Raw genomic sequence first — 14,842 nt, forward strand, 5'->3', positions numbered from 1 at the left:
AGACACCAGACAAGACACAAAGACAGCAACAGAAGAATATGATATGATGGAGAGAGACACCAGACAAGACACAGAGACAGCAACAGAAGAATATGATATGATGGAGAGAGACACCAGACAAGACACAGAGACAGCAACAGAAGAATAGGATATGATGGAGAGAGACACCAGACAAGATACAGAGACAGCAACAGAAGAATAGGATATGATGGAGAGAGACACCAGACAAGACACAAAGACAGCAACAGAAGAATATGATATGATTGAGAGAGACACCAGACAAGACACAGAGACAGCAACAGAAGAATATGATATGATGGAGAGAGACACCAGACAAGACACAGAGACAGCAACAGAATAATATAATATGATGGAGAGAGACACCAGACAAGACACAGAGACAGCAACAGAAGAATAGGATATGATGGAGAGAGACACCAGACAAGACACAGAGACAGCAACAGAAGAATAGGATATGATGGAGAGAGACACCAGACAAGACACAGAGACAGCAACAGAAGAATATGATATGATGGAGAGAGACACCAGACAAGACACAGAGACAGCAACAGAAGAATATGATATGATGGAGAGAGACACACTAGACAAGACGAGGAAGACATATTGATGGGGAGAGAGGAGCTGTTACCTCTGGGAGAGAGGAACTGCTACCCCTGGGGAGAGAGGAGCTGCTACCCCTGGGGAGAGAGGAGCTGCTACCCCTGGGGAGAGAGGAGCTGTTACCCCTGGGGAGAGAGGAGCTGTTACCCCTGGGGAGAGAGGAGTTGCTACCCCTGGGGAGAGAGGAGCTGTTACCCCTGGGGAGAGAGGAGCTGTTACCCCTGGTGAGGAGGGGCTGCAACCAGGAGAGACTGCGACCCTGCTAAGGAAGAGCTTAACGATTGGTGATTGTTGGGGCACGTTTGGCAGGAGCTTCAGTGACAAAAACTGCTCAACTTGCTGATGTTTCACAATGTGCCATGGATGTCTCAGTCACCAGGTCTCAACCCAATTGAACACTTATGGGAGATTCTGGAGAGGTGCCTGAAACAACATTTTCCACCACCATCAACAAAACACCAAATGATGGAATTTCTCGTGGAAGAATGATGTCACATCCCTCCAATAGAGTTCCAGACACTTGTAGAATGTATGCCAAGGCACATTGTAAGAGCTATAAAGAGACAGGGAGTGGGAGAGAGAACAGGTAGAACCTGATATGGAAATGAGCAGAACAAACTAAAGGAACTTTCCACCACCGAATGATCATTCCAGACTCTACTTCTATTGAGAGACATATAAAAGGTAAGACGACGATTGTTATGATATTAATATAGTTGATGATATTGTTATGTGTATTAATATAGTTGATGATATTGTTATGTGTATTAATATAGTTGATGATATTGTTATGTGTATTAATATAGTTGATGATATTGTTATGTGTATTAATATAGTTGATGATATTGTTATGTGTATTCATATAGTTGATGATATTGTTATGTGTATTAATATAGTTGATGATATGTTTTGTGGACAGTGTTATAATAGGCCTACTCTCCTTAAAATGTTTTGGATATAAATTAGATGCGTGGGGTGAATTCGTTCTGTTTCCATCTGTGTGCCCCAGGGTGATCGCTCCTACACTATCTAGAATCTAAAAGGGTTTTTTGGCTGTCCCCATAGGAGAACCCTTTGTAGAACCCTTTTTGGTACTAGGTAGAACCCTTTTGGGTTCCATGAAGACTCCTTTCCACAGAGGGTTCTACATGGAAGCCAGAAGGGTTCTACCTGGAACCCAAAAGCGTTCTCCTGTGGGGACAGCCGGAGGTCCCTTTTGGAACTATTTTTTCTAAGAGTGTACTGTATCATAGGTCTATAAACAGGCTTAAAACACAACAAGCAACTAACATTTTCTCTTTCTAATCTACTGTTAACGCTTTTCACTCAGGAAGGTATGTTGTGTGAAAGAGAGACATATAAATACTGTGGAAAGACTAACAACAACTTACACTTCCTCAAAACAGGTTGTGTGTGTTCATTAGTGCCCACCGTAGCAAAACCTTTGGCAACAGAAACCGTTTAGGTCACGTTGTACAGCGTTTGGAGTAAACTGTTTATGCATTGTTGCAAAACTGTTGGCTGCTGTGTAAACTAATGAATACGACCCAGGTAGTAGCCTACAATTCGGCTGTTGATGTCTGCCTGATGCTGTAACCTGAACTTAGCCTGAGGGGTGGACTATGATGCTAGCTAGATATACTGGTTTTCTAAAGGTAGCTAGCTTCAGTTATCTTCACATTCCAGCTCAGGCCTCATCCATAGGAATGTACAGAGTGCCAGTCATCAGGAAGGTGCTCTCAGAACGGAAAATATATAATGACTTGACAGTTTAATCATACAAAATGGCGCTAACTGGACGTGGGCAAGTCAAATTCAATCAGTGGAGGTTGCTGAGGGGAGGACGGCTCATATTAATGATACCATTCCACCTATTCCGCTCCAGCCATTACCACAAGCCCGTCCTCCCCAATTAAGGTGCCACCAACCTCCTGTGAATTCAATACATCAATATTCATTCGTCATAGTAATACATTTCACATTTCGTATATGATAAATGTAATTGTATCATAGTTCTACTATAGTGTAGCGATCTGTGCAACTTCCGGCGTGAGTTTACTGTGAACACTGAGGCTGTACCCACTTTAATTTACAGTTTTAACAGAGACCAAGTAGGCTATTTGATCATAATGTAAAAAAGGCCTCCAATAACATTTAACATGTAAATAGCTGTTCTATCATTCAGCCTACAGTAGCAGCCAATGTGTGGTGTTCAATGTAAGCCTACATTCCATGAGACATTCCAAAAAACATGCAGAGCTTGACATTAACCTGTTTATCTACTTGTCCTTCACACAAGGAGGAGGTGACTGAAAATGTTGTGTTTGATGCAAGAAACCACTTTACTAAATAAAATGCATCATTATTCCCATACCATTATTGGCTGCCTATTGGCTACTTAGTTTATTCAAGCATGTCTCAAAATAAAACATTGCCCCTTTAAGACAAAAAAAGCTCTTTACCTGACGCACTTTTTAAAGATGTCTAGAAATGTACACGTTTTGTGCTGTTGTAGGAAGCAATCCCACCCCTATTGCTGACTACAAATGATCTATAACTGGGATAATAACTCACTAACTATCAAAGGATATAAACACATGATCTATAACTGGGATAATAACTCACTAACTATCAAAGGATATGAACAAATGATCTATAACTGGGATAATAACTCACTAACTATCAAAGAATATGAACAAATTATCTATAACTTGGATAATAACTCACTAACTATCAAATGATCTATAACTGATCTATAAAAGGGACGTTTCTTTTTTGCTGAGTTTATGTAGGATCTTAATTTGAGCCAGTTTGCTACAGCAGGAAAATATTCCTGAACAAAAATACTTAACTACTGGGTCGCATCCATAGATACAGAACAAAAAGACTTAACTACTGGGTCGTGTCTCTGGCAACCGAACCGATATGGTAGTGTACAGTTCAGAGATGGCTTGATGTGGTGAGCAGCATAGAGTGTATAGTCCTTTAGTCTCTATGGACCAGATGGTAGTGTACAGTTCAGAGATGACTTGATGTGGTGAGCAGCGTAGAGGGCATAGTCCTTTAGTCTCTATGGGACCAGATGGTAGTGTACAGTTCAGAGATGACTTGATGTGGTGAGCAGCGTAGAGGGCATAGTCCTTTAGTCTCTATGGACCAGATGGTAGTGTACAGTTCAGAGATGGCTTGATGTGGTGAGCAGCATAGAGGGCATAGTCCTTTAGTCTCTATGGGCCAGATGGTAGTGTACAGTTCAGAGATGGCTTGATGTGGTGAGCAGCATAGAGTGTATAGTCCTCCATCTGCATATCACTAACAAACCACTATTATATATTATAACCTAGCCTACTTTACATAATATAAATCTCCTACTTGTTGCAAAAATACTTTCTGAATGTATCAATGATTTCCCCTCAGATCAATCATGCCCGTTTTAGCCCTTCTGTCTACATTCTCAGATTGAAAGACAACAAATGGCCGACTTTTAATGAATACAAATAAGTGTGAGACACGGCCTTGTGTTGCTGCACTGTCTATAACTACCTTAACAAACAGTGACTTATTATTATTATTGACAGTTAACATTGAGAAGAGATGTCACAACCAGATGTTCATCTGATTGCATTAAATAGCCTGACTGTTTCGATATGTCTGTTAGTAAATGTTTTATTTCTAAGAGATCATGAGTAAAAGAGAACAATGGACATTCTAGAATTAGTTGTCACTGTGTTCACCACAACCAACATGCTGCATCTCTGTTTAGGGGTCAGTGCTCTAAAATGAGTCTCTCTGGGGAGAGAGAGGAGGGGGTCCCTGCCTCTAAAATGAGTCTCTCTGGAGAGAGAGAGGAGGGGGGCCCTGCCTCTAAAACGCGTCTCTCTGGGGAACATGACACCAAAGCTAAGAGGTGAGATAACAATTTTATGAAGAATTTGTTAAGTTTATTTCTAAAATAAATAGCTATCTTAAGAGCTATCATAAATCGCTCTGGATAAGAGCATCTGCTAAATCAGGAGTTCTCAATCCGGGGTCAGTGGAGGTACTGCAGGGGTTCAGCAGCACCCTGACTGGACTCGTTGCAATGGAAGACATTTGATAGAATTTTCACACGACACGAACACTTTGCCTACTCTTCATTATTGCCTAATATAATGGAATGCATATTTTTTTAACCAATTCTGATGGTTGTTACAAGCGGAATTTTGACAATATTACCATTATACCAACACACTCTTCACACCCGTTTAACAACTCTAAATAGCTTTGGTATAGTAGGCATCAAGTCCCTTGCCAATAATGTTGCCTACTACGTTGCATACAATGTTCATTTTCATCGAACACATATTTCGCCCTAGATGCCTTCAATTGGCCATTTTATAGCCATGCCCAAATTAGAAGTATTTTCTAACAACGTGATGTTGCGCTCCAAAGGGATAACTTGAAATAACATGAAGTAGGTAATTAAATAATCAAAAGAAAAACGTGTTTATTATACACTTAGAAAAGAAGGTTCATTATAGAACCAAAAAGGCGTCTATCACTTCCTTAATATTTGGAACCACTAAAAGTTAGATATATTGTTGGGTTTAGTGAAGAAGAACCTCTAGAGTTCTGATCAACAAAAGGTGAATGTTTTGAGGATGTGAACCCAGCAGCCCTCCAGTGGTCAGTTCAAGCCCGCCTGTTTTTCCAGCGCCCGGCCCGGGATTCGAACCAGCCACCTTTCTGCCATAGGTCCAACTCCTGCCACAGCTCAAACTCTTTAGCCGCTGGGCGAAAACCTGAGTTACTCTTCAGAAATAAGCATGAGTTGATCTGCCAAAATGAAGACCAAATGCTATGCAGACATACATGGTATCACTTATACATAATTATTATACAGAAATCATTGCCAAAAGCACAAGACATACTGTTGCATGTAGGTCTATATTATTTCTGGATTGATCATATAGAAATATAAAAATATTATTTTGAACTACTCCAAAGCAATTACATGTGGTGCAGGAACCGCTGACTCACTGCATTATTATATAGTATTATCAAGACACCTGCTGTTAACTCTTAACTGGTTAGGACAGCTCATGATGTGTCCTAAATATCTGCCGACTAGGTGGGACTAGAGGCTTCATGCATAGCTTTAATTTATACCCATAAGAGTCAAATGTATTTATTCTCATCAAGACCAATTTTCTACTCTGAGACTTTGTGGATATGGGCCCAGATCTCAAAACTTTGAATGTTTGTTTTACATATAAAAAATAAATAAATGAATATTACTAATGTAAGCCACTGTAAAGACTTGGTTTAGTTTATTGTGTTGCTCTGCTCATGTCCGCGTTCTGGAACTGTCCGCGTCCCCGTACAGAACTGTCGTCCGGTGTCGTCCACAACGTCCGGTGTGGCGCCAGGATATTGTCCAGTTAGGAGCAGAGTGGGCTGAAGTGATCTTGGGGAATAACGACAGAGTTCATTTCAGTGTTGAGATGCCGGAGTTTATTGTTCAATTTGCTTTTTGATTAAGGACAGCATGTATATAGTTAACACTGTAGGCTTACCTCAAGTAACTTATTATTATCAAGGTTATTGACACTTGGTGAGAGGGTTACTGCTCCCCTGAGTAAACTTTGTGTTCACCGAACATGTAAGCGATGGCTGGCGGATATCCATCAAACGTTAAACCGTTTCTGGTCATGGTTAACCATATTTGTTTTCAGAAAAGGGTGTACAACCTAAACAAAACACATGTCCCTGTCCTCTTTTTCAAGATGTGGCTGATTTAAACAGCCAGAATACATTTTTTAATTAAGAAATAACCATTTTTCTTTGACGATTTGTTGTTTCTAAATGGCTGCTGGGTAATTTGATATGTATCGAAACCTTTGTTCAGGCATCAAATTGAGCGAATGCTGCGCAGGTTCACTGAGTTGCAAACCAAATGGGTATAATGGGGTGATTGTTGTCTAATCGGGTGGTCTAGCTAATGGATTTGTAGATCTGACGCAGTTGCTACCTCAGATTCTGAGCCTAGCAAGTGTCATGAATGAGTTATGTAGTACCCACATACGGCCACAGGGAGGAGCAAGAGAGCTATAAACCCATACTGTTTTTTGCCTTAAAAACAGTAAACCTAACAATCAGTCAATCAAAAGTATTTATAAAGCCCTTTGTACTTCAGCAGATGTCACAAAGTGCAATACAGAAACTCTAACCCTACGTATAACCTATTTTAGCCTCAACCCTTAACCCTAATTCTATTTTAGCCTTAACCCTAACCCCTAACCCTAGTTATAACCTATTTTAGCCTTAACCTTAACCCTAATTCTAGGGTAGGGTAGCCTAGAACACTTTTAGAAACTATTTTAGTAATAATATTATCTTAGTAAATACAATTATAGTACTAAATAGCATTTTCAATTTTTTGTTGATCAAAACCTGTCAAACATTTTGCTTTTTTTTGTTGTTATTACTTATTTTATGATATGTATTATTGCAAGACAGAACACTTGATAAATAAGACACTTTTGTTTTATTTTTCAAACGTGGCTTGAACTGGGTGACCTAGTAACCTCTGTTTGAAAGTCCAGCAATTGGCGTGGGATAGGTGGGGCAGGTTTGAGACTGATCTAAGGAATTATCAAGAAAAATACACTTTATTCTCAGCTGCCTCACCAATGTCTGTACGTGAATTAATAACTTTGATTTGCTAAATATTTCCAATATATGGCAGCATAAGACAACGAAGCATCAGTTATAGGCTACAAGCAGCAATATGATTGACATAAAATAGCATGCAACCAAATACTATATGTCCCATGATTTTCTAAAATGGTCACTCATTACTTTAGTTAGCTATAAATCTCGTATTAGGCCTGTGATGGTTTTGGAAGAGCAATTAAATAGTGACTATAGCAGGTGTTGAACCCCTGGTAAATAATCACTAGTCAGATGCGCTAACCTCAACCCTAGTATACATGCATTTTTAAATATCTAATATTGCGATTAAACAACCTCGGAATAGATAAGACAAGGGTGCGTCTTCCAGACCGCCAATAAATTACATCATGCAACCCTCCCAGTTAGCAAATGTACCTCAACATGCCCCTCGCTTGTGCTAGAAGGCAGAGTGCTCGCTGCTGGTTGATGAATCTGACAATGAATGAATACTAGGAAAATACGTTTTTCTCGACCAGAGGTGACTAAATTAATGTTCAGGCTTATTGATAATCGTTATAGTAATGAAGTATAATTTCAAAACATGAGCATAAAAACAGCTAATAATAAACATGAATCATCATTATATTACTTCTCAGTAATCTGTTAAATGCTTTTTCAGTCATTCCTCTTGCGTTAGCAGTGTGGAAAGGGACAGTAAAAAGCGTGTGCAGGAGTTTTCCTGTGAGGGGGAGTGGTGGTGTATCCAGGGAGAAAACTAAACTAACCTTCTGAAATGTCATTCGTTGTCTTATGCTGCCATCTATTGGAATTATTTAGTAACTGCAGTAGTACTGAATAAAGTATATCCTTACTAAAGTAGTAATTACTCAGAAATTTCAAATTATTACATTTTCTAGTTCATTTTACCACTTACAACAATAAAATAACAATGTATAGCATAACAAACAATGAAACTGACATAAACCAAAAACAACATACATTTTGTTAATTATAAAAAAAACTATGTATTTAGATGGGTGATGTTATCTGCCAAAGTAACACCTCGAACGAGCGGTCTTTTTGATGATTATTACTTTGTAAAACCTAGCAGTACTACTTATTTCTCTGAGAGTGAGGCAGATATATATATTATTACTGTGTAAAACCCAGCAGTACTACTTATTTCTCTGAGAGTGAGGCAGATATATATTATTACTGTGTAAAACCTAGCAGTACTACTTATTTCTCTGAGAGTGGGGCAGATATATATTATTACTGTGTAAAACCTGGCAGTACTACTTATTTCTCTGAGAGTGAGGCAGATATATTTTTACTGTGTAAAACCTAGCAGTACTACTTATTTCTCTGAGAGTGAGGCAGATATATATATATATTATTACTGTGTAAAACCTAGCAGTACTACTTATTTCTCTGAGAGTGAGGCAGATATATATTATTACTATGTAAAACCTAGCAGTACTACATATTTCTCTGAGAGTGAGACAGATATATATTATTACTGTGTAAAACCTAGCAGTACTATTTATTTCTCTGAGAGTGAGGCAGATATGTAGCATTTTGCAATAAAAACATGATTATTTGTCTCTCTGAAATGAAACCATCAAGTGATAGATTTAAAACAAATACATGTCTGTCATTGAACATGCCATGATTAGATGGTGAAAAAATACACCAATCTCTTTCATCATTTCTTTAAACTATAAAAGCTAATTTACAAACATTTCTGAAAATGGATATATAGCGTTTTGGAATGAAACTCTTGTTTTCCCATCTGAGCTCAGAGTAGATGAGAGACGTAATGTTTGTCTCTGTTGTGTTGAAGTCCAATCAAGCAGGAGAGACCAGCCTCCCCTGTACCCAGCTGTGTGTCCATGAACAGTGACAAGTCTATGGGTCATCCTATATACTTTAGAGAGGGAGACTTTTCTGCTGAACAAATGTAAGAAGAACTCATGGGTCATGGTCAGTGAGTTAAACAACACTGTCTCTAGTCATTTCTCCTCTCCCATTTTCCCATTTATTTTTGTTGTTTTCATAATCCATACGCTAATCATTTTTTCCATTTTCACAGTCCTAAAACAATATTAAACTAACACAACATTCCCTCCCTGTGTGTGTGCGTGTGTGTGTGTGTATGTGTTAAACTAACACAACATTCCCTGTGTGTGTGTGTGTGTGTGTGTGTGTGTGTATGTGTGTGTGTGTGTGTGTGTGTGTGTGTGTGTGTGTGTGTGTGTGTGTGTGTGTGTGTGTGTGTGTGTGTGTGTGTGTGTGTGTGTGTGTGTGTGCACTCCCTGGATGAGGAGATGTAATCTCATGTTTTGTCCCCAGAAACCAACAGGAGAGATCAGAGTCAGAGATTCTCAGTGGTCAGTCTTCCCAGAGTCATCAAACAGACCTGGCCTCCATATTCAGTGTATGTGGTCCTGTTATTTACATTTGTTTTTGTTTACCTCAAGTAAAGTTGATCTGTCAATCATTCATTCATGTGTTAATGAGAAAGCATTTAGTCTCTTGCTTAACTTATTTACTTGATATATTTCAGTTGCTTGAAGAGAATATTATGACATTTGTGAAGAACGAGCTGAAGATGTTCAAGAGGATTCTTAGTCCAGAACTCCCAGAAGGCTTTGAGAGTCAGAAGCAGGATAAGGAAGTGGTGGATGCTGAAGATGAGAAGCAGGAGAGCAGTGCCAGAGAGGGGGCTCTGAAGATCACACTGCACGTCCTGAGGAAAATGAACCAGAAAGAGCTTGCTGACACACTGGAGAAAAGTAAGAGCTGTCTGCCTCATGTTGAATGCTGTTTTAGAACAAACATTTAAAAGCTGTAGCTAAAGTACAGCTAAAGTAGCTGTGTAACTCAATGATATTGTAGCAGCCTTAACACAACACCTAGTGACCTCATCAAGTAGCAGCAGGCATGTGTTGTGTTGTGTTGTGTTGTGTTGTGTTGAGAGAGAGAGAGAGAGAGAGAGACAACATTAATAATACCATCAATAATACCAATAATGATATAATCAGTCACACCAGTTTGTAATGCATTATGAAAACATTTACAGATTTATACACTCAGTTAAGGGAATAAATTATTATTACATTTACATTTTACATTTTAGTCATTTAGCAGACGCTCTTAACCAGAGCGACTTACAGGAGCAATTAGGGTTAAGTGCCTTGCTCAAGGGCACATTAACGTCATTTAGCAGACGCTCTTAGCCAGAGCGACTCACAAATTGGTGCGTTCACCCTATAATGTACAACTTTATAACACAGTCCAACAATACTGTAGGCATTAAAACAGACGTAATATTAATATCCTCTGTGTTATTTCTTCATTCAGATGAGCTTGCTGTGATTTACCAACGTGAACTCAAATCTAATCTAAAGAAGAAGTTTCAATGTGTATTTGAAGGGATCGCTAAACAAGGAAACCCAACACTTCTCAATAAGATCTACACAGAGCTCTACATCACAGAGGGTGGAACAGGAGAGGTCAATAATGAACATGAGCTGAGACAGATTGAGACAACAACCAGGAAACAAGCAAGACCAGAGTCTGCAATCAAATGTAACGACATCTTCAAACCCTTAACTGGACAAGACAAACCTATCAGAACTGTGCTGACAAAGGGAGTCGCTGGCATTGGAAAAACAGTCTCTGTGCAGAAGTTCATTCTGGACTGGGCTGAAGGAAAAGCAAATCAGGATGTCCAATTTGTATTTTCATTCCCTTTTCGGGAGCTGAATTTGATGAAAGCTGAAAAACACACTTTCATTGAACTTCTCAATCACTTTTCAAAGGAAACCAAAGAATCAAGAATCTCCAACTACGACAAGTACAAAGTTCTGTTCATCTTTGATGGTCTGGATGAGTGCCGACTGCCCTTAGACTTCCAGAAGAACAAGATTTGTTTTGACGTCACAGAGTCAACCTCAGTGGATGTTCTGCTGACAAATCTCATCAAGGGAAATCTGCTTCCCTCTGCTCTCCTCTGGATAACTACCCGACCTGCAGCAGCCAATAAGATCCCTTCAGTGTGTGTTGACCAGGTGGCAGAGGTACGAGGGTTCAATGACCCACAGAAGGAGGAGTACTTCAGGAAGAGATTCAGTGATGAGGACCTGGCCAGCAGAATCATCTCACACATAAAGACATCAAGGAGCCTCCACATCATGTGCCACATTCCAGTCTTCTGTTGGATTTCTGCAATCGTCCTTGAACACATGCTGAAACATAAGAGAGAAGAGATGCCCAAGACTCTGACTGAGATGTACTCACACCTTGTGGAGTTTCATACCAAACAGAAGAATGAAAAGTATCTTGGGAAAGAAGAGACAGGTCCACACTGGAATAAAGAGAGCATTCTGTCACTGGGAAAACTGGCTTTTCAACAGCTTGTGAAGGGCAATCTGATTTTCTATGAAGAAGACCTGAAAGAGGCTGGCATTGATGTCAATGAAGCCTCAGTGTACTCAGGATTGTGCACACAGATCTTTAAAGAGGAATGTGGGCTGTACCAGGACAAGGTGTACTGCTTCGTGCATCTGAGCATTCAGGAGTTTCTGGCTGCTGTATATGTGTTCCTCTCATTCATAAACAACAATGAGAATCTTATGGCCGAACCGCAAGTTACTGAAGTTACTGTCTACAAGAGTGCTGTGGATAAAGCCTTACAAAGTGAGACGGGAAACCTGGACCTTTTCCTCCGCTTCCTTCTGGGCCTCTCACTGGAGGCCAATCAGAAGCACTTACGAGGTCTACTGACAAAGACAAGAAGCAGCTCACAGAGCCATGAAGAAACAGTCAAGTACATCAAGGAGAAGATCAGGAAGAATCCCTCTCCAGAGAGGTGCATCAATCTGTTCCACTGTCTGAATGAACTGAATGACCATTCTCTAGTGGAGGAGATCCAAAGCTACCTGAGCTCAGGAAGTCTCTCAGAAGCCAAACTGTCACCTGCACAGTGGTCAGCTCTGGTCTTTGTGTTGCTGACTTCAGAAAAGGAGCTGGATGTGTTTGACCTGAAGAAATACTCCAGATCAGAGGAAGGTCTTCTGAGGCTGCTGCCTGTGGTCAAAGCCTCCAGAGCTGCTCTGTGAGTACATAAAATCATCAGGAAGAAATATTCAGTTTAGAGAAATATATATATATTATAATATATATATAATATATAATATTACATTGAAAAACTTACTGAATCAATGCATTGATGTTCACATTAGTATAACAATATGACCATACAATTCTAGGAGACGGAAGATTAATCTATATGTTGTTTAAGAGAATAAACCAAATGCATTTGCCATTGTCCTTCTACACTACTGGTGTTAAATTAACAATGTGTTTGTGAAATCATGATGATCTCTTTGTCAGGCTGTCAGGCTGTGGAGTCACAGAGAAAGGCTGTGCTTCTCTGGTCTCAGCTCTGAAGTCAAACCCCTCACACCTGAGAGAACTGGATCTGAGCTACAGTCACCTGAAGGATTCAGGAGTGAAGCTGCTCTCTGCTGGACTGGGGAATCCCCACTGTAAACTGGAGACTCTGAGGTCAGTATTCCTGTAGTTGGTCAACAAGTGATAACTGTTCACCAGATCCACATGTGTTTACCAGGCACACATAGTCCACACCATATGTGTTTGGACAGTGAAGCTTACAGTTTTACATTTGGTGCTATGCTCCAGCATTTTGGATTTCAGATAAAATATTTCATATTAGGTGACAGTACAGAATGTTGCCTGTTATTTGAAGGTAATGGTGAGAGGTTAGCATGTTTTGTTGTAGCCTCTGTAACTTTGTCATTCATATGATTATTCTCAATCATGGCATCATCAGGATTACTTTAGTAGTGTTTAGAAACATGTTATCTACTCACTTAGAAAGAAAATGACTCAACACCAACGAATAGCAGTGTGGTTTTAATATGATTTGACTCTTTGCAGGCTGTCAGGCTGTCTAGTCACAGAGGAAGGCTGTGCTTCTCTGGTCTCAGCTCTGAAGTCAAACCCCTCACACCTGAGAGAGCTGGATCTGAGTAACAATGACCTGAAGGATTCAGGAGTGAAGCTGCTCTCTGCTGGACTGGGGAATCCCCACTGTAAACTGGAGACTCTGAGGTCAGTATTCCTGTAGTTGGTCAACAAGTGATAACTGTTCACCAGATCCACATGTGTTTACCAGGCACACATAGTCCACACCATATGTGTTTGGACAGTGAAGCTTACAGTTTTACATTTGGTGCTATGCTCCAGCATTTTGGATTTGAGATATAATGTTTCATATTAGGCAACAGTACAGAATGTCACCTTTTATTTGAAGGTAATGGTGAGAGGTTAGCATGTTTTGTTGTAGCCTCTGTAACTTTCTCACCCATTATTATTCATGATTCATTCATGATCCTTCTCAATCATGGCATCATCAGGATTACTTTAGTAGTGTTTAGAAACATGTTATCTACTCACTTAGAAAGAAAATGACTCAACACCAACGAATAGCAGTGTGGTTTTAATATGATTTGACTCTTTGCAGGCTGTCAGGCTGTCTAGTCACAGAGGAAGGCTGTGCTTCTCTGGTCTCAGCTCTGAAGTCAAAACCCTCACACCTGAGAGAGCTGGATCTGAGTAACAATGACCTGAAGGATTCAGGAGTGAAGCTGCTCTCTGCTGGACTGGGGAATCCCCACTGTAAACTGGAGACTCTGAGGTCAGTATTCCTGTATCACTCAATGAACACACACACACTGGACACACACACACAGGACACAAACACACAGGACACACACACACACACACACTGGACACACACACACACACACACACACACACACACACACACACACACACTGGACACCAGTGGCGGCTCCTGAAAAAATTCTCAGGGGGGGCAATTTTTCTGACGATTTAGGTGACCTACACACATTTTAAAAAATATATGTCCAGCAACAACATGAAGACAGGGGCAGCATATAAGTCAATACCAGAAGCATTTATTGACTGATCTCAAAAGTGTTGGCTTACAAAAGCAAAATAAGTTATCACAGTAAAAATAATCAAGGGTGTTCTTTCACATTCCTCAACACTGCATAAACAATATGCATTTCCATAAACAAATGAAATATCAGCTGAAAATACAGCATCTTGGTATTTGTTCAGATTGCAGGATCAACAAGAGCTTTTACCACATTTTTTGCCTCATGGTTGAATTGGAAATATGTGCACCTGAGCATAATTCACAACAAGCAAGCAGGAGCTTTTGATAGAGGCTACTGAAAACATTGATGCAAGTTATTGGTAATAATAAATTTTTATAGACTTCCATATTCTGCCCTCTTGTTTAGATTTGTGAAAATGAACAGTGATAGACATTTCGCCTGAAAACAGAATTTGAAAGTAATTTCTAGAAAAGGTAAACACAGCTATCTGTATGGCTTTGTAAAAATGAACAACCATATTCTGGCCAATTGTATAGATTTGTAAATATGAACAACCATATTCTGGCCAATTGTATAGATTTGTAAAAATGAACATGAACAGATTTTTTATTTTT

The 14,842-nt window shown here is 39.7% G+C and overlaps 1 protein-coding gene across 1 annotated transcript; it reads left to right on the forward strand.

Annotated features, from left to right (window-relative positions):
* Window positions 1-9,822: 9,822 nt before the first annotated feature.
* LOC311125778 (NLR family CARD domain-containing protein 3-like) lies at window positions 9,823-14,162 on the forward strand (the record flags this gene model as incomplete). The annotated part of the gene is made up of 5 exons (XM_084199810.1): window positions 9,823-10,070; window positions 10,639-12,394; window positions 12,673-12,846; window positions 13,240-13,413; window positions 13,826-14,162. The coding sequence occupies exons 1-5, from the start codon at window positions 9,860-9,862 to the stop codon at window positions 14,160-14,162; spliced, it is 2,652 nt and encodes an 883-aa protein (XP_084055936.1). The 5' UTR covers window positions 9,823-9,859.
* Window positions 14,163-14,842: the final 680 nt, after the last annotated feature.

Source organism: Coregonus lavaretus (genome assembly GCF_964263955.1).
Source record: "Coregonus lavaretus genome assembly, contig: HAP1_SCAFFOLD_461, whole genome shotgun sequence".
Classification (NCBI taxonomy): Eukaryota; Metazoa; Chordata; class Actinopteri; order Salmoniformes; family Salmonidae; genus Coregonus; species Coregonus lavaretus.